Consider the following 20,272-nt stretch of genomic DNA (forward strand, 5'->3'; position numbering starts at 1 on the left):
CCCAGTATAATAGTCTGGACAGTTAATACACATTTACCGCTGTAATTGCTCTCTGAGCCTCTGGAAGAGCCCCCTAATGCCTTGCTAAAAGCAGAAATCCGATGAGTGCTTTCAGAGACAGTTATTTTAGCAATTAATAAAAGATGCACAAGTCAGTGATTACACTGTCTGAAAATTCATGCTGTGAAAAAAAAGTATCTGTTTTCTCTGACTCCATAAAAGGCAAGGTAGGGATTTGCTCCACTGCTGATGGGAAGGTAAGACAGGTTAGAGTGCAGCAGGACAGGCAGTGTTATTTATAGGTGGGCTTCGCCATCCATGGCTGAGGCGCTCAATAACTCTCACACAGAGGGCATTGCAATCTGGTCATTCAGCTTTCACAGCACCTTAAGCAGTTTAAGGTTAATATTTGTGCTGAGGTCCGAGGGAACAGTTGACTGAGTCCTGCTCTGTCCTGCTGGCTGAGGGGCCGGGGGATGGTAGGGATGGATCTACACCAGGACACTGATATGTGCCATCTCATCGCTGGGAGGTGCCTCAGTCGATGAAACAGGGTTTGAGATATCCTTTGACAGTCCCTGTTATAGGGATGAGGTGTTTATTTTTCCCAGTCAGGGTGTGGGTTGGACCTTACTCTTAGATGCTTGGCTCTTCCCATGCTGTGTAGGGAAGATGTTGGCACCAAAGCCCACACCTTGGACAGGAGGCACCTGAGCCTGCCATTTGCGGGACTTGCATCCTTTCACTTACCTGGGCTTCCACTTCAGGGACCAGAATAGAATATGGGACAAAGCTCAGGCATGGCTGAAGCTGTCTCAGTCCTACTCCAGCACATGGGTTTGGGCTGCCCAAGGGAGACGTGCTCTTGCAGCAGTGAGGCGTGCTTCCTGCTTTCCAAATAAACAAATGTGTTTGTTTTGAAATTAAATGAGATACCATTTGTAGAAGATGTTGATAGAGGGCTTTGCAAATGTGGGTAAAGCCTTCGAGCCTGCGCAATGGATTTTTTAGGTGAAAAGCATGGGTCATCTACCACCACCACCTGCGACTCCTAGAACGCTTCCATCAGCGCTGCCTGTGTACAATCCTAAACATCCACTGGTCAGATTATGTGACCAACACATCTGTTCTAGAACAAGCAGCAGTCACAAGTATTGAGGCCATGTTGCTGAGAACACAGCTGCAATGGGCAGGGCACATCTCAAGGATGAAGGACCACCGCCTCCCTAAGATCTTGCTTTATGGTGAACTTTCCACCAGCTGCCGCATGAGAGGAGCACCGAAGAAAAGATACAAGGACTCCCTGAAACAACATCTCAGCCTTGGCCATATTGATCAACATAACTGGTCTACTCTGACCTCCAATGGGGAGGTCTGGAGACACACCATCTATAACGCTGCTGATGCCTTTGAGAACGCACGCAGGATCACTCTTGAGGAGAAAAGACAATGCAGAAAGAATCATGCCCTGCAGAATACACCATCTAAGGAGTCCTTCTGCTGTGCCTTTTGCAACCGGACACGCCTGTCTCATATTGGCCTTTTTAGCCACCAGTGCGCTTGTAACAAACGTGGGTAGAGCCCTTCCCAAATCTTTGTTCCGGAAGCCTAGCCATGAATGAAATGAGATGCCATTAAAAGTAGCTGTAATATCAACACACTCTAAAAAGCTGAATGGCCTTTGACCTCACTGCAATTACTGTGATGAGATTGGGCTAATGACAGGAACAGCCTTGTTTTAAACTGACCCAGTGAGAAGATCTTAATTACCACCCCTCCTCTCTAGAGGTCTCAGAGGGGTTTTGAGGAATTCAATTCAGTTCTTACCCCAAACTCTCTCTCTGTAGAGCTTAGTCCTCTCTCTCCATTAGAGATCTCTGTGTCTTCCTGCTTGGCTGCAGGCCATTTTTGCTGCATCTTATCTCTTGGCTTTCAGCCATAGTCTCTCCGTTCACTGCTGTCTCTGCCGCCGTTCCTGCTGCTGCTCACAGTGGAGAAACTTCCCCCAGCTCTTAGCTACAGATACCTAGCCCAGTCTAACACTGTTCTAAGTTCCTGCAGCCCCCCAGCCAGGGCTGGGGGGGGCCTAGCCCCCAACGGGGCTCCGGACCCCTCTCCTCATGGTCTCAGAATATGGCCACTTCTGCTCTCCAACTACTACCTCATCATCCTTCTTTTCCGATCTGGTTGTGATATGTTTAAATTTTGCATGAGTGCTGATTGGATTAACCCCAAGGGACACCACCCCCCCGGGGGTTACCATTTTTTTAACTCCAGGGGGAAAACTTTTTTCCCCCACCACATGTCGTGCCAAACATGTTTGATTCACTGCCTTCTAATACCACCAGTTTTAGAATGTTTCAGCGCTGTGTATGGGATTGTGATGACTTGCAAAATTCTGTGAACAGTTTGTTTGATACTTTCAATTACTTCATTGATCTTGGAAACTTTATTGGTAGTTGTTTACAGGGACTGTTTTCAAGGCAGCTTGGATTTAAACAGTATGTGTGTTGAAGATGCAGCCCCTGTGTGTGTTGCCTGCATTTGCAGTGAGTCAAAATGAGATGGGAACGGTACCAATTACAAATTTGCTTCTTTTTGCAGGGTGATCAGACGGCATTGCACCGAGCTGCTGTGGTAGGGAACACCGATATCATAGCAACTCTGATTCAAGAGGGGTGTGCTTTGGACAGACAAGACAAGGTAACAGGCAAAAGCAAAGCCCTGTGGGATGGCACCCTTGCCAGTCAGTAATATTAAGGTCTCAGAGAGAGAGTTATAGTTTATACTTCTGAGTAAGTGTCTGATGCTTTGAAAGTAATTGCAACAGTTACATTGAAAATAAAAAAGCTGTACCATTTCTTTAATATAAGTTGCTGATATAGTTATGCTTTTGTATTAGGCTGATAGTTTTTGGTTTAAGAGTCTGTTCTCAGCTCATTAAGGGAAGAAATAAAGTAATGTCCAACCATACTACATCCTGCTCAAAACACTGCAGTTTCCCATGATTATCTCAGCAACTTGAGAATCCCAGGCTTTAAGTTTAATTTGAGAGCAAATATAACTAATTTCAAGTTCCAGACAAAAGAAATAACCCTATTTTTGCCATCTGCTAAACATAAAATAGAAAATAAGCAAGTAGGAAAGGAAAATATTTTTTAAGAGAGCAGGTTATGCAGCACATAACCTTCTCCTCTTTGTGTGTGTGCTCCTCAGGATGGGAACACTGCTCTTCATGAAGCTTGTTGGCATGGATTCAGTCAGTCTGCCAAAGTGCTTGTTAAAGCAGGAGCCAACGTTCTTGCCAAGAACAAGGTGAGACCCATGCAGGAGGAGCTTTCAGTTCTGGTGGCCGATTCTCAGAATTGGATATTTCTGGTCATGGCATTTCTCAGCAGGTGGGGGGACCAGCTCCTAGTGGGATTTTTTGATATTTTTTTTTCTTTTTTTTGCATTTGTCACGCCTGGATGGTTCATCCACAGGCATTAGGAAATTCATATTTTGACAGCTGATGCCGGATAAACTCAATAGCACATTGAATGATACATTAATTACAGCTGAGGAACACTGCCATTCCTGTGGAAATCTCCATGGTGCTCTAATTTATACCAAGGAGATTCATTGTGATTGGTATGATTTAAAATGGAAATGAATTGTACTAATAGGAAAATGGTATTGAAAATGTGTTTTTTTTCCAGGAATTCAACAACCAAAGGAATGTAAGCCATGGGGTGGGGGAGGAAGTGTATCTTTTTGTTACTAAGTTCTTCCTAATATATTAGCATAGTCTCTTCCCAAAATCTTGTAATGAACCTGGATTATGTTTCTTTAGTTATTTATAATACCTTGTGAGCCGTTTAGAGGAAGGAGTAACAAAGCATGGGGTTTTAGTTCCACTCTGGTTGTTATAACTGTGGGACACTTCAATTCACTAATTCAAAAGCTAATGGAATAGTCTAGGAAATAGTGGTAGCAATCTCTGGTGTGAGAGGAGTCAAAGTTTGGATCCCTCTGCAGATGGGTCGGTCAGATCACACAGTTGGCACTGTGCCCTTCCTTAGAGGTAAGAGGACTTTGGGATGGCTTTGTGGGATCTCTGAGCTTTTTTTGGTAAATGTGTCTCTAAAACAACAACTGAAGGGGACTGGGGAAGAGCCAAGACAGCTGTCCAAAGTCTAAGATTTAGAGTAAAAAGGCACGTTGTCTGGGCATAGTGTTTCTGTATATGCACTTATATGCAGTATATAACCATGTGTTTGCACAATTATGGTGTACAATTGTTACTTTGGTCTGTAATTACATAATCTTTGATATTATTTTATGTGTATTCCTTCTTTTATATTATTTCAACTACTATTTTTTATTTTCTTTTTATTTTTGCTGTAATATCCACCTAGATTTGTATCAAAGGTACTTCAGAAAACTTCCCATGCTTGACTATAAAGACTATAAAATCTTGTGAACCATTATGCTTCTACCCCTGGATACACTTGTCTATGTATGTACGTACACTTCTGTACAAAGGTGTGGGCTTAAGATGCAAGTCTGGTTATCCTGCATGCTTGGATGCCTCAGGGAATTAGAAGATTTAGCTTACAAGCCAGCCTATATCAGCTGGAGACAACCTCTCTGGGAAAGTATGTGCACAGAATAGCTCAGCAGGGTTGATGGCTGAAATATGACTGGCAAACTTTAATATTGTGTGAACAGCTCCTGTGCTGGCCTTTGATGTCTTACCCTCACAATCCTCTCCCTTAGCATTTCACTCTTTGGGTGGGTTTTAATGGACAAGATCTGTTCTCAGGAGCTGCTGAAAAATGTGGGAATTATGCATGCTTCCACGTGTTTTTACCCCTTTTAACTTCAAGAAAAATGAAGAGCTTAAGTCTACTTAATCCCCAAATGGTTCCTCTGGTCTCTCAGCTTTTTGTGTTACTGATGACAAGGCATAAGCATTCTGACAGCTTTTCTGGCAGCCAGGGCTGATGCCATGTGCCAGAGTATCCCATGGGCTGTTGTCTTACATCTGGGAATTGTGTGATCTTGGCTCGATGGGACAGATACGGGCTGCTAGATTTGTCAAATCCTGTGAAGCGGCAGAAGACAGGAGGGATTTGACTCCGTATTTTCTGTAACTTATGGTTAATATCACCTGGGTAGCTGTATTCCTTCTGTGCAGCAATGACCCTGGTGGACGTGCAGTTTGTTTTCAGTCAAGTTGGCTTAATAAAAACTCTTCTGCTGTGATAGATCATCCAGTGAGAGAAGTTATAGCCTTCTTTTTAGATCCTCTATCACTCTGTACATTTCAGTGGAGATTCCCAGACTGGTACAACTCGGACCCCCTCTCCCTCTCCAGAAGCTGGTGAGAGATTTGTTGCTCCATGGGAGACAAGCCAGATGAGCTGCTCTGTGATCCCTGACCCTTAGCACCAGCACCATGACTTCTCCCAGCACTGAGGTCCTCACTCATCACATGCTGCACAGGACCTCTGGCCTTCCCACTGGGGTCTCCCTGCCAAACAGTAAATGGTAAAGGCATTGGAGATATTCACATATAAACCCAGGAGGGAAAAAATTCACACTTAAATACAATTTAGCTGAGAACGAAAATGTTCATGTTTGCTGCAGCTTGGAGACTACATTCAGGTCTGAAATAGTCTGAAACATGGGAGTGAAGACTTAAGACCACATCAAGAGTTGGCCTTTTGTAATTCAAACCCTGCAGCTTTGATCTGTGTTTTGAAAGCATGGAGGACAAATTAAAGGACATAATCAAGGTGAACGGGCAGCCTCATAAGCCTGGGAAACCTTTTTACCTGAGGTGATTTAATTTCTAGCTCTCAAGAGCCAAAAAACTACAGACATTTTCAAGCCAACAAAAGCCAAATGCTGTCAGAAAAACTTGTCAGACCAATAAAATCTTTCATAGTGTTAGAAAGACAAAACACAAGCAAATGCTTCTTTGATTTCTGTCCATAAAAACTACATGTTGGCTTCTTTCAAGAACAACAGCATGTGATTCTCTGGAGTTTGGGTGGCTTTTTTTCCCCCTTCTCATCTTTGTTGGAGATTTATGTGCTTTCTGAGGCTTCTTCTTATAGGGCAGGATGAGACCCTATGAGACCTATGCCCTATGAGACCACCCACAACTCCAGCCAGACTTAGGTTTGTGTTACAATCGTAAGGAGGGAGGAGTCGTTGTGACCCTTGTTCTGCCCAATCCCCTGCAGCAGTTGCAGCTGGGCTCACTCAAGATCAGAGATGCCATGCCATGGCAGTGTGTTTCTTTGTGTGTGCGCATGGGGGAAACCCCAAACACAAGAATTATAGTTCTTTAAATGAAATACTTGATATTAATAAATGAGACAGTTTCCAGAGTCTTTACTTCCTGCAAACAGACTTGACCAATGCAGATATCATTAGGCTGTCCAATTTCTGCCTTTACTATATCCCAGGTAAGCTGTTGCCAGGATGAAGAGGGGATTTCAGTCTCCAGGTTCATTCAACTCATGTGTTTGGGAAACTAACAGTGATAGTTTCCCACCGCTGGGTAGATCTTCATGTGGGAAGACCTGTGAGGTTTTATTTTTAATGCTTATGTCCAATTTCTAAATGGCTTTTATATTTTCTTGCATTTCTCCAAGGCAGGTAATACACCTCTTCACCTGGCTTGCCAGAATAGCCATTCCCAGAGTACTCGTGTTTTGTTACTTGGAGGATCTCGAGCAGACCTCAAAAATAATGTGAGTTTTGAAAATAGCACTTTCATTTTTGTGTGATTTTGTTTTAGCTGTATTGCTTTAACTTGTAGAAATACTCAGAAAGGCTTTAAGCTGTGGTTTTTATTATAAATGATACTGAAAAAACCCACTAGTCAACCATTGTATACATCATGTACAGGAATGCTTTTGGTAGGACTGAGTGATGCACTACTTCTACCCATCTCTAGAGCAGGGATGGAAGGAGCCAAAAGGGTTTTAGCTGTTGCACAGACTGAGAGGCAGCTGGTCTTTCCTGCCTTTTGGGGTCCTGATGGCCTGACCCATACACTGTTGTGCAATTCTGCAAAAGGGCTCCTCTCTCAAAAAGATGGAAAACCTAAAGGGGTTTTATGCCAGAGTGGTGAAAATCTTCAGACCTGCAGATCATATATACTGTGTGTCAGTCTGTCAAAGGAGGTAGATTCAAGGTGGCTTCAGTAGCAGACAGCTTTCCTCCTATTTTATAATGATTCTGGCATGACAAAGGAAAAAAAACAATCTACAAAGGAAGCCAGATGTTTTTGTCTCTGCTTGATGACAAAGTGGGCAGAGACACACAGAAGTGGAAACTGTGTGTGGCTCTGCTCCCAGCTCCTAGTCTCAGCTGCACAAGTGCCACTCCTCATGGGATTGCTGCTCTGGCCCCCCATTCCTCATGTTTTCTACATTATGTACAACCCCCTGATTGAGATTCCATATCACATTGGTTTTGTGGTTCAGAAAGAGAGATTTAATGGAAAAACGTAACTCAGGTTTTGTAGTGCAGTAAACCAGCATTTTATAATTCTGGTATTTCCCATCAGTGGTTAATGAATTCATGCCCCCACCTTGCCTGACCCCACCTCTTGTTAAACTTTCCCACCCGTGATAGCACATTTTGTACTAGAGAGAAGACAGCATAGCTATTCAGTGGAGGTGTGTGGTATTTATGGCTCTTTCTGGTTTAATAGGATTATTTCATCCCCAAACAGCATGACAAATGCAGGCTTTCTCACTGTGGTTACATGCTCAGAGCTTTGTTTCTGTTTGCAGGCAGGAGATACCTGTCTGCATGTGGCTGCTCGTTATAATCACTTGCCCATCATTAGGGTGCTGCTCAGTGCTTTCTGTTCTGTCCATGAAAAGAACCAGGTCAGTGCATGAACCTCATTGTGACTCTGTGCCCTTTGCATACGGCCAGTTGTTGGAAAGAGGGATTCCAACCCAAGTAATCCCACTTCACTCTGTGTTCCACTGTACCACCAGATGCCTAAGCTTTTAAGAATAGCCTTTAAGTAATGGCATATCAATGGTTTATTATTTTGCCATCGCATTTGCATCATTTCTTTAAAACATTGCTTATTTATGAGGTGATTTAATGATCTTATGGCCATTACAGAGACATCATGAAGCAGAACTCACGGACATTTAGATGCTACCGAAGTGTGAATTCCTCTGAAATACTTTTCTTTGCTGCATTTTGCAGTAGGGGGAATTACAAGGACATAAAAGTGAAGAAAAAGTATACTCTAAATTCAAAGTAATGATCAGTCCAGCCTAGGATTAATCATCCGTAGTTGTTTTATAGAGAAGTAATTGATTCCTGTACCTATAGCATACCCTAATTGGGTGGTAGAAGCGAATAAATTTAATACATTAAAATATGTTAAATCTGCTAAATAAACAGATTATGTGGTGCTTAACCACATTTTCCCATGTTCCTGGGAAATTTTCCGTGCATAGTTGAATATCATAAAGATATTTTCTGATCTGTACATTTAATCGTCTTTCTTCACTATGAGATAATACAGCAAACAAAATGGGTTTCAGCATGTTAAATTTATTATGTGATTTTGTTTGGAAATTAGTTTTTTAACTTGCAAAATGAGTTACTGAATATTAGGATCAACTGCTGTGAACCTGGCCCAGAGAAGATATCCCTTTCCTTCATTCACGAGTGCTACATGAAGTTGTTCCGTATTTGCACATACAATGATTTGATATAGGAATATGCCTTGTCTTAAGTTAGCAACAAGCAATAGATAACCCCTAGTCCCACGGAGATTGAAATTTGTGAAGACAAAATGCAAGGCAAGGGGGACAGGAGGGCATTATATGCTCGTGTAGGGTCTCCCTTGAACAGCTGCTGGCTCTGTTACTGGTGCTTAAATCTGATCATGGCCGTCTTCACCTCACTGCACCAGGACAAGGGCAGGGCAGTGTGTTAGTGCTGGACCTGGATTGCGTCCTGGCGTTGGTCCAAAATCTGTTTTTCCTGAGGAATCTTGTGAAGAGAATGCCAACCATCTTGCTGCTGGTACTTATCTGATTATTTTTGAGTAATGTGATACACTGCCACCTGCGCACCAAAGAATCAAAACTAGGAGAAGGAAAAAAAAGAGAAGGTTGTGGTGGGAAAACTGGTTCTGCCCTCAGATATTGTATCCCTTTGCTGGAGATAGAGTTGGGCTGTCTCCAAGCTGCATCATGTATCACTTGGTTTAATTAGATCACCAGCACCCCAGCTGCATTTCTCAAACCTAGGCTGAAGTAGCTCCTTGCCCCTCCTGTCACCTTCCTCTCAATTCAGCTTTTTTTTTTTAATTTTTATTGACCGGGCCTTATTTAAGCTTAGTTGTCACATCAGTAAGTGTAGGTCTTTTCACCTCTGAGCATCTTTTACGAAGGTGTGAATTCTGCAGTGAGACCCAAGGACTTGTCTCACACATTTGTTTCCTGCTTTCTGCCTTGCAGGCAGGGGATACGGCACTCCATGTAGCTGCTGCTCTAAATCACAAGAAGGTGGTGAAGCTGTTGCTGGAGGCAGGGGCTGATGCATCCGTTGTCAACAATGTAAGCAGGACATGGAGTTTCTTTGGTATTTTATATTAATGTAGAGTCCCTTCAACATTCTTCATAGGCTTGGTAAAAAATACTTGGTTGATATGTGTTGAATTATATCTGGGTAAATTAAAGCAGTTAGTCGCTTTACTCTTGTGCACAATGTATTGAACTTGGATGGAGAAATTCCACATTTCCAGTAGCTTGTGTTTTAAAGGAAATGCTGTTTTCTTTTTCCTCTCAGGCAGGTCAGACCCCTCTAGAGGTTGCTAGACAGCACAATAACCCCGAGGTTGCACTCCTCCTCACTAAAGCATCACAGGTATGTTATGCATCTCCTCCCAGCACACACATACACATGGAGCTGAGGCCAGTTAACCTTGGGAGGCCGCATCCCCTGGTCCTTATCTTGTGCTGTGAAAGGCGCCTACATTTCTGATGGCATCGTGGGCTGGCCTCAGGTCTATTGATGCAGAGCCTTTCAGCCCCCAAGGCCAGCAAGGTGTGCAGATTAAGCCTCAGCATTAAGTGCTGTCAGAGGTCCCACTATCCTGACTGGCAGAGCATGGAGCAGTCAGAGACACTTGTTCCCTGCAGTGGCCTAGGGGTTAGAAAGTTACCCTGTACCCAAAAGCTCCTGAGTTGTGTCACTCTGCTGCCTGCATCAGGCATGTCCCATCCCCAAGATGGAAGATGCTTTGAAATGGGGACAAAATGTCCTGTTTATACTTCACAGCTGTGCGTGAAATGCTGCAAAGCTCTTCAGGCCGGAAGGGAGGTGGGAGGGTATGAGAACAGGCACTATCCTTCCCTCCTCCTCCTTGTCACCTCTGCATGAAAAGGGCTGGGCTTGGCTTGGCAAACAGCCCAAGGACACAGGAGGACAGAGGAAGAGTTGCTTATCCTTTTAGGGGACAGCAAAGTGCCCCAGTAGACTGAGCTCAGTGGTGTGTTTTCACAGGCATAAGCACCCACATTGCTTGGCCCACCAGTGTCCGTCTGGCAGTGCACTCTCTTTTATCCTTTGCCCTTTGTAAAGACGTGGAAAATGTCTGATTTATTACTTGTCTTTTGTGGTAGGAAAGAGCATGACATCACTGAGTAACAGTGTGGTCTGCCTTCAGGTATTGCGTTTTAACCGTGGGAGAAGCCTGAGGAAGAAGAGAGAGAGACTGAAGGAGGAAAGGCGAGCTCAGTCAGTGCCACGGGACGAAGTGGCACAGAGCAAGGTACAGCCTGGCATTACCAGCTGGATCTGCTGTGAGGAGGGAGTGTTACTAAAAACCCATGAGGACTCAGTCTTTTTGGAGCCATCACTTGTGCATGGCCACGGCAGCTGCCTGAGGCAGTCTGTCATGCTTTTGCTGCTAAAGAGCTTCCCATGTGCAGAGCAGCTTAAAACTGGGCAATTGACAAAGAGGCTCCTTTTCCCCATCTGCAACTGCTCTGAACTCCCCGTCTTTGCTTCAAGCAGGGCAGCATCTCAGCTGCTGACACACCGAGCAGCGACCAGCCCCGGGAGAGGAAGAACAATCTGAAGGATGAACCCCGGTCAACCTCACCAGATCCCAAAGGGAAGAAGAGCAAAAAGAAAAAGCCAAAGGAAAAGGTATCAGTAGATTTAAAACAGCAAAGAGAGGGAAGAGAGAGTTGCTGAGCAGTAGGTGGGTGTCCCTTTGGTGTGTTGGTCAGTCAGGGCAGCAGCCCTGCTGTGCTCATGGGGCAGAGATAGTCTTCAGATAAAACCAATTTTTGCTGTAATTGTCAGAGTGGATTTGTCCCGTTTCCACCTGGAATAGTTTGCCAAGGGGCTCATAAATAGGGAAAACATCTGTATTTTATGCAGGTTTCAGCACTCTCGGACCCCATCTCCCCATCTGATCAGCAGACACTCCCTCAGCCCCAGCAAAACGTGCCTAAGCGCAGAAGCAAACATCACTGCTCCTCCCCACCCCCTCCCCATGAGGTCCGAGCCTACCAGCTCTACACACTGTACCGAGGAAAGGACGGGAAGGTGATGCAGGTGAGCTGGCACTGCAGGTGAGGGAGATGCTGGGAGAAGCACGTGGAGTTGGGGCACAGTTAGGTAACGGATAGAAAATATGCTCAATTAACTGCACTCTCAGGGGCATGAAATCATGACTGGATTCATTTCCCTTGTTTGGGTTCCAGCTGCGTTTTGGCCTGAAGTCTGGCAAACAATAAGCTGTTTTTGTGCCTGTTAAAGAAGACATAAGTAGTTTTGATCTACAAAGTATTTCCTTTTTGGAGATAAGGTATGAACAGTGATGGGAAATGACACAAGAACTTTTATGATATACTTTGAAACATTAAGATTTCTGAGAGGAAATGCAAAGAACTTTTGCAAGGAAAAGCATCATGTGAGCACTGAAAGCTTACTCCCTAAACCAAGAGCTTGAGTAAGCTCAATAGATTTTGTTTCAGTTCTTTCTGTGTACTGCAACATGTCTTTGGGTATTCTGTGTTTCCTGGAGGCAGAACCTGTACAGAAACTGATTCATAAATAAACCTGAAGCTACCAACTCATATGCATTTATTCCAGTTTTGAGACTGATATTATTTTAATCATTTTATTACATAATTAATTACCAGTAGACATTTACAAGAAAGCGTGAAAACTGTCAGCAAATTACCCTGTAGACACTGTAAACATCCGCATTGTTGTTTTCTTAATATTGCCCTCCTGTACCCCTGGGAGGTCTGTCCTTTCATTTCCTTAGTTTGTCACATCCATCCACCAGCTCTCTTTGGTCCCTTGCTGTAGCTAAGAAATTCAGCAGATTCTGAAGATCATTCAAGTCAGGCTACAAAGGTTTTACTTTGGCTGTATTTTCCAATCTCTCTGTGGAATGTTCAAGAAATTTCCAGACAGGGGCACTATTATAGTTTATTATCCTATAGCAGACATCAGGAAGGATGGAGGACCTTTTATATGCCCCGAGCATCTGATGGTAGGAGGGTAGGCCATTAGGAAGGACTTGGGAAGCAGAAAGAGAGGTGCAGATAGGATTTCTATACAAATCTCATCTACTCACAAAGATTAGCTTAATAGAGCTAGACTCCCATATAGTATTTCCTGAAATACATGACACTCCTCTCCTTTTTTTTGCTTGTCTGTATTCTTTGATGCCCTCAGGCCCTGGATAGCAAACATAATTTCTTAAGTACGTGTACTTTGAAGCTTTCTTTAGTGCTCAGCAAACCACCCACCTATCCATGCCGAGGGAATAACCCCCAGTTTGTGAAACAGTGCTGCCAAAAGAGAGAGGGAGGCTCCTCTGCAGACAGATTCAGAACAGACATTTTGGACTACTGGCATACCCCTGAAGGAGCCAATTTCTGCCTTTGGGCTGCAGAGGAGGCCAGTGAGGATTAGCTGTCATTAGGTTAAAAAGCAAATGCATGCAATCTACACATATCCACAAAATCAGATTTTTTTTTTACAGCAGAATTACAGAATTCAGAATTACGGCATTGAGACAAGGGTTATAATGATAAGGCCTGTAATATGGTATCCCCTCAGACAGCACTCAGTACCACAGCATACAAGATTTGAGCTCAGTGCTCCTTGTAGCCCCAGTGAAATCAACACTCCTGTGTGTTAGGATGTGTCCATATAAATCAGATCAATCTTTTATTCTAGTCTGTGCTTTTTCAACTAATAGCCTGTTTGCTGAGCTACTGTAAGATTTTTTCAGGACGGTGAGATACATTATATGATACAGAAAAGCCCAAGACTGACTCGGGGAGGCTGGGATAATATCCCGAGTGCGCTAAGAGGATGGTGGGATGTAGCAACTAAATGTGTTACTACTTTCAGGCACCGATAAATGGATGTCGTTGTGAGCCCCTGATAAATAAACTGGAGAATCAGCTGGAGGCAACAGTGGAAGAGATAAAAGCTGAGTTTGGGACAGTACAAGATAAGATGAATATTAAGCTGGGCCAGATGGAAAGCAAAACTCAACATCAAGTAAGAATATGACCCAGAGCTCTGCTTGCCCATATGACTATTAGAAACGTATCCTAAGCTTAATGACTGTTTTCATTGTCATGATTCGTTTATTGCTTCTTATGTTGTAAAAAAATACAGTGAAATATAATACTCAAGACCAGAGAATTGTGACATTCCACAGGGATCTAATGTTGCAAACTAGGGTCTTGAGAAAAGACACATTTAATATGTTAAATGGCTTCCAGTGCTTCATTAGACAAGGAATCTTAATGGCTTGAACCATTAAGGGGGAAACAAGGCAGCCCTAGAGCTGATCAGTTCATAATTGTAAAAGTCTGTCTTGCTGACTTACGTATGCACTGAGATTCAAGATCCTTTAAATCATTTTTTTATTTAGTAGTTATTCAATTGATAATTTTGTGATTGAACCCCTTTGCAAGCTATATCTAATTGTAGTTGGCAGAGTTCCTAGAAACAAAGACTGAAAGACAGACTGTACTTTGATTTACAAGGTTCACAGATGGGAGTTTTGTTTGGTTTTTAATGTGATCATCTCAGCTGAATTGTGGTTTTTTCCACAGCTCCGTGTTTTAGACAAGCTCATGGCTGAGCGGCTGTCTGCAGAGAGAACAGAGTGCCTTCACCGCCTGCAGCAGCACACTGAGCTGGAAAAGAATGAGGGGGAGAAGCGGCAGGTAGGGCTCAAAACAGCTACTCCCTGTTAGCTCATTCCCTGTTAGCTCAGCTCAAGAATTTCATTCCAGTAGGCAGAGAGAATATCGGAGATTTATCTCATCTGTTTAAACAGGGAAAAGAGCTTCAAAGACCACGTTATTCCTATCCACCACCTTAATCTCTAAACCAAATTTATAAAGTTTTTGCATCAGAAACGAGGAATGTGAAATCCAGTCCCACTGTTGTAATTTAACTTGGTGTGCCTCAAGTGTGGGATCCATAACAAAATACTACTTTTCTAACGTAGTGCTTTACAGAAATTCCTACTGCTAAATTTTTTGCAGTTGTGTTTTTAGCTTTTGTTTTATTAAAGGACATCTGCAGGAACATCTGCAAATGGTAACAAAGGCTAAGATCTATGTCGTTCCTTTTACTTCTCATCCATTTGGTTGTGGGCCCTGGGAATCTCTCCCTTCTCTCTCTGATCTCTTTTCCCCCATGTATTAAAAGGCTGCAGTTCTTCCCTCTGATGTTAGCAACAGGGCACCATCTCCAAACTGTGTATTAGTGCCATTAGGCAAATCTTTTTTGTATGCTTGTTTAACCAGCAGTACAAGAATAACTGCTCCCATAGAGATCCAGCTGATCCAGCTCTTGTCCTTCTAGCCTCTACAAAAACTCACCATTAAAACCTGCTAAGAAATTTGTGTTTCTCTATTCACATGGGTAAATTTAAAATACAGTTCATTTTCTCATTATTAGTATTCTTCCAAGAATTGGGAAATACACTTTGTGCTAGTAAAATGTCATGAGTTTTTGTAAGATTGTTCCAAATCTGCTTTAAAAGACTGGCAGCTTTGATAATCCTTGCATAAATTACTGATTAAGATACTTGGGTCTAACATCCACAAAACACTGTTCTCCAAAGAAAACTACTTACCAAACTAAGGCAGCTTTAGTTTTTATTTCATTATAAGAGACATAAGTATTATATCATCTGCTGAAAGTCCAGGCTTATACTCCATCTTCTTGTAATCTCCATTTAAGAAATGAGATGCTGGAGTGATACATCAGGTGCACTGAATTAAGCGATATCAGCTGTTCCTGCTCTGTTGGGTCTTATTGAAACTGCTGGAAAAACAGAAATGGCCTTTACTAAACACATTGACTAAATGTGCCTAGAAAGGCTTGACCTAAATTCATGATGTCATATGAACAACAGGGTGAAAGAGCTACTCCTCTTTTAAATTATTTAAATGACTCTGCAGCTGACACTTACTAAGCACCTTTGTAATCTGAAAGCTGTTTGTGATATATCATTTAGTGTGGGACTCTTCTTAATCACTGAATGAACAGAGAAGCACAGATTGGTAATGATATAAAGCTGTGTCCCAGAAGTGTCTAATTTAAATTTCACTGTTAAAAAAATGTCAGCTTTGACCACGTGTGATGTTCCTTGCACTTAGAAAGTATCATCGACTGTATGATTAAACAAGTCATCCCTGATCAGAGGACTTAGAGTTGCATTTGAAGTCATATCTAAGAGGAGGTAGCTTGGAGGAAGGAGGGTGCCTTTCATTAGATAATGTGTAGTTTTTCACCTTGTCTGATTTGCAGTCCTTTAAATATCCTCAGTGACAGCATGCACATCTGTACAGGGAGTTGAGGCCCAGATACCCAGCTTGCTTCTCTTTGTCCTTGCCACACATCCTCAGCAGTCCAGGAACCGTAGGATCTCATCATAGGATTGTCTAATTTGCAGTCTCTTTCTCATAGATTTCCTTGGTCGATGAGCTGAAGACTTGGTGCTTGTTGAAGATTCAGAATCTGGAGCTCAAGCTTTCTGGAGATTCGAGGTCATCAAGACCAAAATCAACTTTGTCCACTTGTGAGTCTCTCACCGAGACTCTGGATACTGACAACAACCCCCACAGTGCCAAGGACTGTAAAGCCAACCAGCCTGTGCTGCAGTCAGAGGGCTCCCACCAGCATTCCTATACCACGCTTCCAAGTAGCCTTTTGGAAGATGGGGGAAGGAGCAGAGTCCAGATGCCAGAACAGAGCTTTGGGAAACACTTTTGCATTAAACAAGATGGTGCATCAGGTACAACCATGCCAGGTACTTAGATGTCATATTCATTCAAGGACAAGCTAATTAACTGAGGGATGCTTTAACATCTCATATTAATTCTAGCTGTGTGTTTTCCCCCATCCATATGCCTGATGTTTTGGGATTAGAATACGCTTCCAAGGCAGCCAGTGGGAACATTTTAAGACATGGCTGGGTGGAATTCTACTGACTCTTCCTGATACTTCTGGTGTCTTTGAAGCCAAGTCCTTTGGTGCCCTGAATAACTCTGTTTTTTGAAATTTCTCCACCTTCTCCAAATATGCTCCCACCCTGTTGTCTGTCAGGAAAGCGGTCTTGTGCAGATTATCCAAAGTCTACTGAAAAAAGTGTATTGTTATTTAGTGCTTTTCAGATGTTTGGAACCTATAAGGGCAGAGATGTGAACCTAAAATACTCATTTCCCATGTTAATATTCAAACTGCAAGTATATAGATAAACCTCTTTTTCCTCTTCTCTTGAACCGAAGTCTGTTTAATTATTAGTTCATTTGGCAAGAATAAAAATAGCTGAGAGCCTTGAAGCCCATTCAGGGATCAAGGCCACGTGAAGATACAGTTTAAGCCACCTCTCTGTGCTTGGCTCTGGAAACTTCTGAGAAAAAATAAAGATGCGGGCAGAATGGCCAGGTCTCCACAGCCAAGTAGAATGCAGAGTGAACAGACATGGACATGGATGCCCCATCAGATTAGAAAGGCACATAGGAGATCTTGTGGTACATGAGTGTGAGCTATTCTGCATTGAACAGTTCAAAAGTATCAAAATGTGAGACCATTTCATAATTACTGGGGCTTCAAGTTTTATAAAAGCAGAGTGTTCGTAAATATCAGCAGGCCTATTTTGGAAATCTAGACTGACCTTTGTTACACGTCCTTCTGATGAAGTCATGGAATCATAGAATTTTAAGTCAGAAGGGACCCTAAAGATCATCTAGTTCCAACTCCCCTGTCATGGGCAGGGACACCTTTCACTACACCACGTTGCTCAGAGCCCCGTCCAACCTGGCCTTGCACACTTCCGAGGATGGGGAATCCATAACTTCTTCAGGCAACCTGTTCCAGTGCCTCACCACCCTCACAGTGGTCAGTGTGTAGACCCACAGCCGCAGTGCAGCACCTCCCTGCTGGAGCCAGCTTTTCCCTTTATTACATCGCCTGACTGTGAAGATGTGTTAAACTAATATAAGCCTGTACAATGTACACAGCATGGTACTGCATCATTCATCAAACGAGGGCTTCTGAGTGCTAAAATAAATGCCCAGAGCTTTTCTTAACATATTATCTATATTTTATTCCGTAGGTACAGAGCAACAGTCAATGGCTGGTGGACCAGTTTCTTCTTCTGCCCCTGGTCAAGATGTCAGGCCAAAGGACAAAGCTGTAAGTGCCAGCACGTTCCAAAGGTTCCAGCAGGAGCTGCCCTCCTCTGAGCTTTTGGGCTCCAAATTAAGACATGTTAAGGTTCAAGCTGCTTTGCAGCCATTGACTGAACCTGCAAAGACTGAACCACAAAGTGGATACTTCATCGACAAAGGAACTCAGACAAAAAAGTCCAGCAAATGTGGGCAGTCAAGGCACAAAGCTCTGCACCACGCCGGGGCACACCAGAGCCAGGAGCAGCAGCCCTGCCCCCTGCCTGCAGGACAGCCACCTGCCCCTCCCCTCCGAGACACCTCCCAGGCCCTGGAGATAACACAGTACTTCTTCGAGGCCGTTTCCACACAGATGGAGAAGTGGTATGAGCGGAAGATAGAAGAAGCCCGGTGCCAAGCAAACCAGAGAGCGCAACAGGACAAAGCTGCACTCAAGGAGCACATTAAATGCTTAGAAGAGGAGCTCAGCAAATTAAGGACTAAGGTGCAGAAAGACAGCTAGCAACGGCCAAGCAGGCAGTCAAGCAACAGGACTTAGAACCTGCTGTATGGGAGTCTGGAATATTGATAGATATTTGTAGTGCCTGTTACATCCAAACAAAACACTCTTTTTCAGGAGTAGAAATAACTCTGGAAACTCCATAACTGAGGAGAATTCATATGCAGACTATACTGATAACAATGAGATGCTGCAGATTAGATCCTTTCTTTGTTATTTCCAAGAGTCTGTTAATATTGCACTCTCGGTTTCCAGATGCTGCTTGAAAACAAATCCATTAGCAACCAAAACTGCTTTCTGAAAAGGGAATTCCCTTATTTCCACATAGGTCATGTGTGGCTAGAGGGTTCCACTGTATGCTACATGGAAACACATGGTCATACCATTACTGAAATAAATGCAGGATGTTTGAGAGCTTTTGACAGAATTCCTTAGTGATGAAGGGCTATTGATCCTATTTTAGATACTCCCCAGGGCCTGTCTCTAGTCAATGAAGAAAAGCTACAGAACCCACTCCAATTATAATCAAGCCCAGGTAGGTGACAGATGTAGGCTTCCAGCTGGAAAAGGGCAGGCAACCATGGATGGAGATGCTAAGGCAACTCATCCCAATAGGGACATAGGCTTTGGCTGCCATTTTGCTTTACTCTTGGTTTTACGTTATTAGAATGAACACTAAATCAGATTTATCGTCTTTTAAATGGTGTCCTGGTTGCAGAGCTCCTTGTGGTTACACAATTGTTGGGGCTGTACTCCTGTAATTTGACAGAGAAGTTTTGTTTAAGGCCTGGATAGCAAATATTTTATTGTAACCATGGTCTACCTGTTAGGTGTAAGTTTTATATAAATCTCTTTTCCTTTAAGCAGCAAATGGCTGAATTCTCAACTGTTGAAGAGGCTTGAAAAAGTCTTTTATTTAAAGTGAAAGCTTGGTTGCCTCTACTCCAATATTTCTTTTTCTGCAGTCAGGATGTTCTCCCAGACACTTTCTCTGGACTGTCTACCTTTGTTCCTGTGAATAACTCCACTGTTTTTTTCCTTTATCTCTAAAAAGGAGACCAGGCCCTGGTGAGTTTGAAGGTCTTAGGACAAAGTCCCACAAAACAGAACTTAACAGCATTTTCAAGTTTTTATCTATGCCTTTTGTTATACAATCAAAATTACACTGACCAATGTTGTCCACGCTGACAGACTCCAAATGATCTAAAGGCACTGTAACTCATTGCCTTTAGGGTTTCCTCCTTATACCTCTAAGAAGGCTCCATCAAATTCTGTTAGGAAAGTAAGTTTACTTACCAGATCATGATTGAACTGATTTCTAACACAGTATGGTACTGCCAAGGAGAAAAATAGTTTTGTACTGGGGAGCCCTAAAATCAGTACAAAATACTTTATACAGCATTGAAGACACCACTGACTAATTAGTAATTAAGTTTTTGTCTTCTTAGCAGATGTATAAAGAAAGTTGTATCATATAACAATATTTTTTAAAGTTCCTATTAATGCACTATCAAGACAAATGTATCTGCATCTATGGAAATACTAGTTTTGTTGCTCTGACTTCTGTAGTCTAATATAGACACTTTCTTATGTTTACAGTTTTGTTTAAGCTATGTAGGAATGCAGAAGCATGCTATTGAAGTTTTGTATCATCTGGATAAAGTTAATGTTTTGCCAAGCAATTAAAGTAAGTGTTGCTCAGAGATCTGTGGCGTAACATTTTCTAGCCAGGGAAAACTGATTGGATCCCCTCATTTCACTTGGAAGAGGGAGCAGAAAATTGGACTTCAACTTCTAAGCTTTTGTGGCTATAAACCATGGGATACAGAGCCTACCATGTCCCGAGGGAGGCTACAGGGAGTGAGTGCTGTTTCTTAGCTGGTGCAGGCACCCACCATTTCAGAAGTTACTGGTGCAGGGCTGAGTTGTGCAGCTCATCACACACACTCCTGAGCTTGCCCAAGCACACGGGAGAGGCCATGGCTTCAGCTCATCCGTTTCACATACAGACCACGCTACTAAGGTCATATGTCCAAG

The 20,272-nt window shown here is 43.0% G+C and overlaps 1 protein-coding gene across 7 annotated transcripts in view; it reads left to right on the top strand.

Annotated features, from left to right (window-relative positions):
* The window catches only part of ANKRD6 (ankyrin repeat domain 6), an 89,159-nt gene extending 69,219 nt beyond the window's left edge, over positions 1-19,940 (top strand). For 4 of the 7 annotated variants that reach the window (XM_039388122.1, XM_039388123.1, XM_039388124.1 and 1 more), the window contains 13 exons: positions 2,605-2,703; positions 3,217-3,315; positions 6,649-6,747; positions 7,798-7,896; positions 9,499-9,597; positions 9,830-9,907; positions 10,710-10,814; positions 11,057-11,194; positions 11,432-11,608; positions 13,427-13,579; positions 14,143-14,256; positions 16,013-16,355; positions 17,664-19,940. In XM_039388122.1, coding sequence (XP_039244056.1) covers positions 2,605-2,703; positions 3,217-3,315; positions 6,649-6,747; positions 7,798-7,896; positions 9,499-9,597; positions 9,830-9,907; positions 10,710-10,814; positions 11,057-11,194; positions 11,432-11,608; positions 13,427-13,579; positions 14,143-14,256; positions 16,013-16,355; positions 17,664-18,238 — 2,178 coding nt within the window. In that variant the 3' untranslated portion in view covers positions 18,239-19,940. The remainder of the gene's footprint in view (positions 1-2,604; positions 2,704-3,216; positions 3,316-6,648; positions 6,748-7,797; positions 7,897-9,498; positions 9,598-9,829; positions 9,908-10,709; positions 10,815-11,056; positions 11,195-11,431; positions 11,609-13,426; positions 13,580-14,142; positions 14,257-16,012; positions 16,356-17,663) is intronic. The other 3 variants (XM_027743563.2, XM_027743561.2, XM_039388125.1) reach the window with 2 other exon arrangements.
* The last annotated feature ends 332 nt before the right edge of the window (positions 19,941-20,272 follow it).

Source organism: Pipra filicauda, unplaced genomic scaffold, assembly GCF_003945595.2.
Source record: "Pipra filicauda isolate LSUMZ 115617 unplaced genomic scaffold, ASM394559v2 scaffold60_size3304689_pilon, whole genome shotgun sequence".
NCBI lineage: Eukaryota > Metazoa > Chordata > Aves > Passeriformes > Pipridae > Pipra > Pipra filicauda.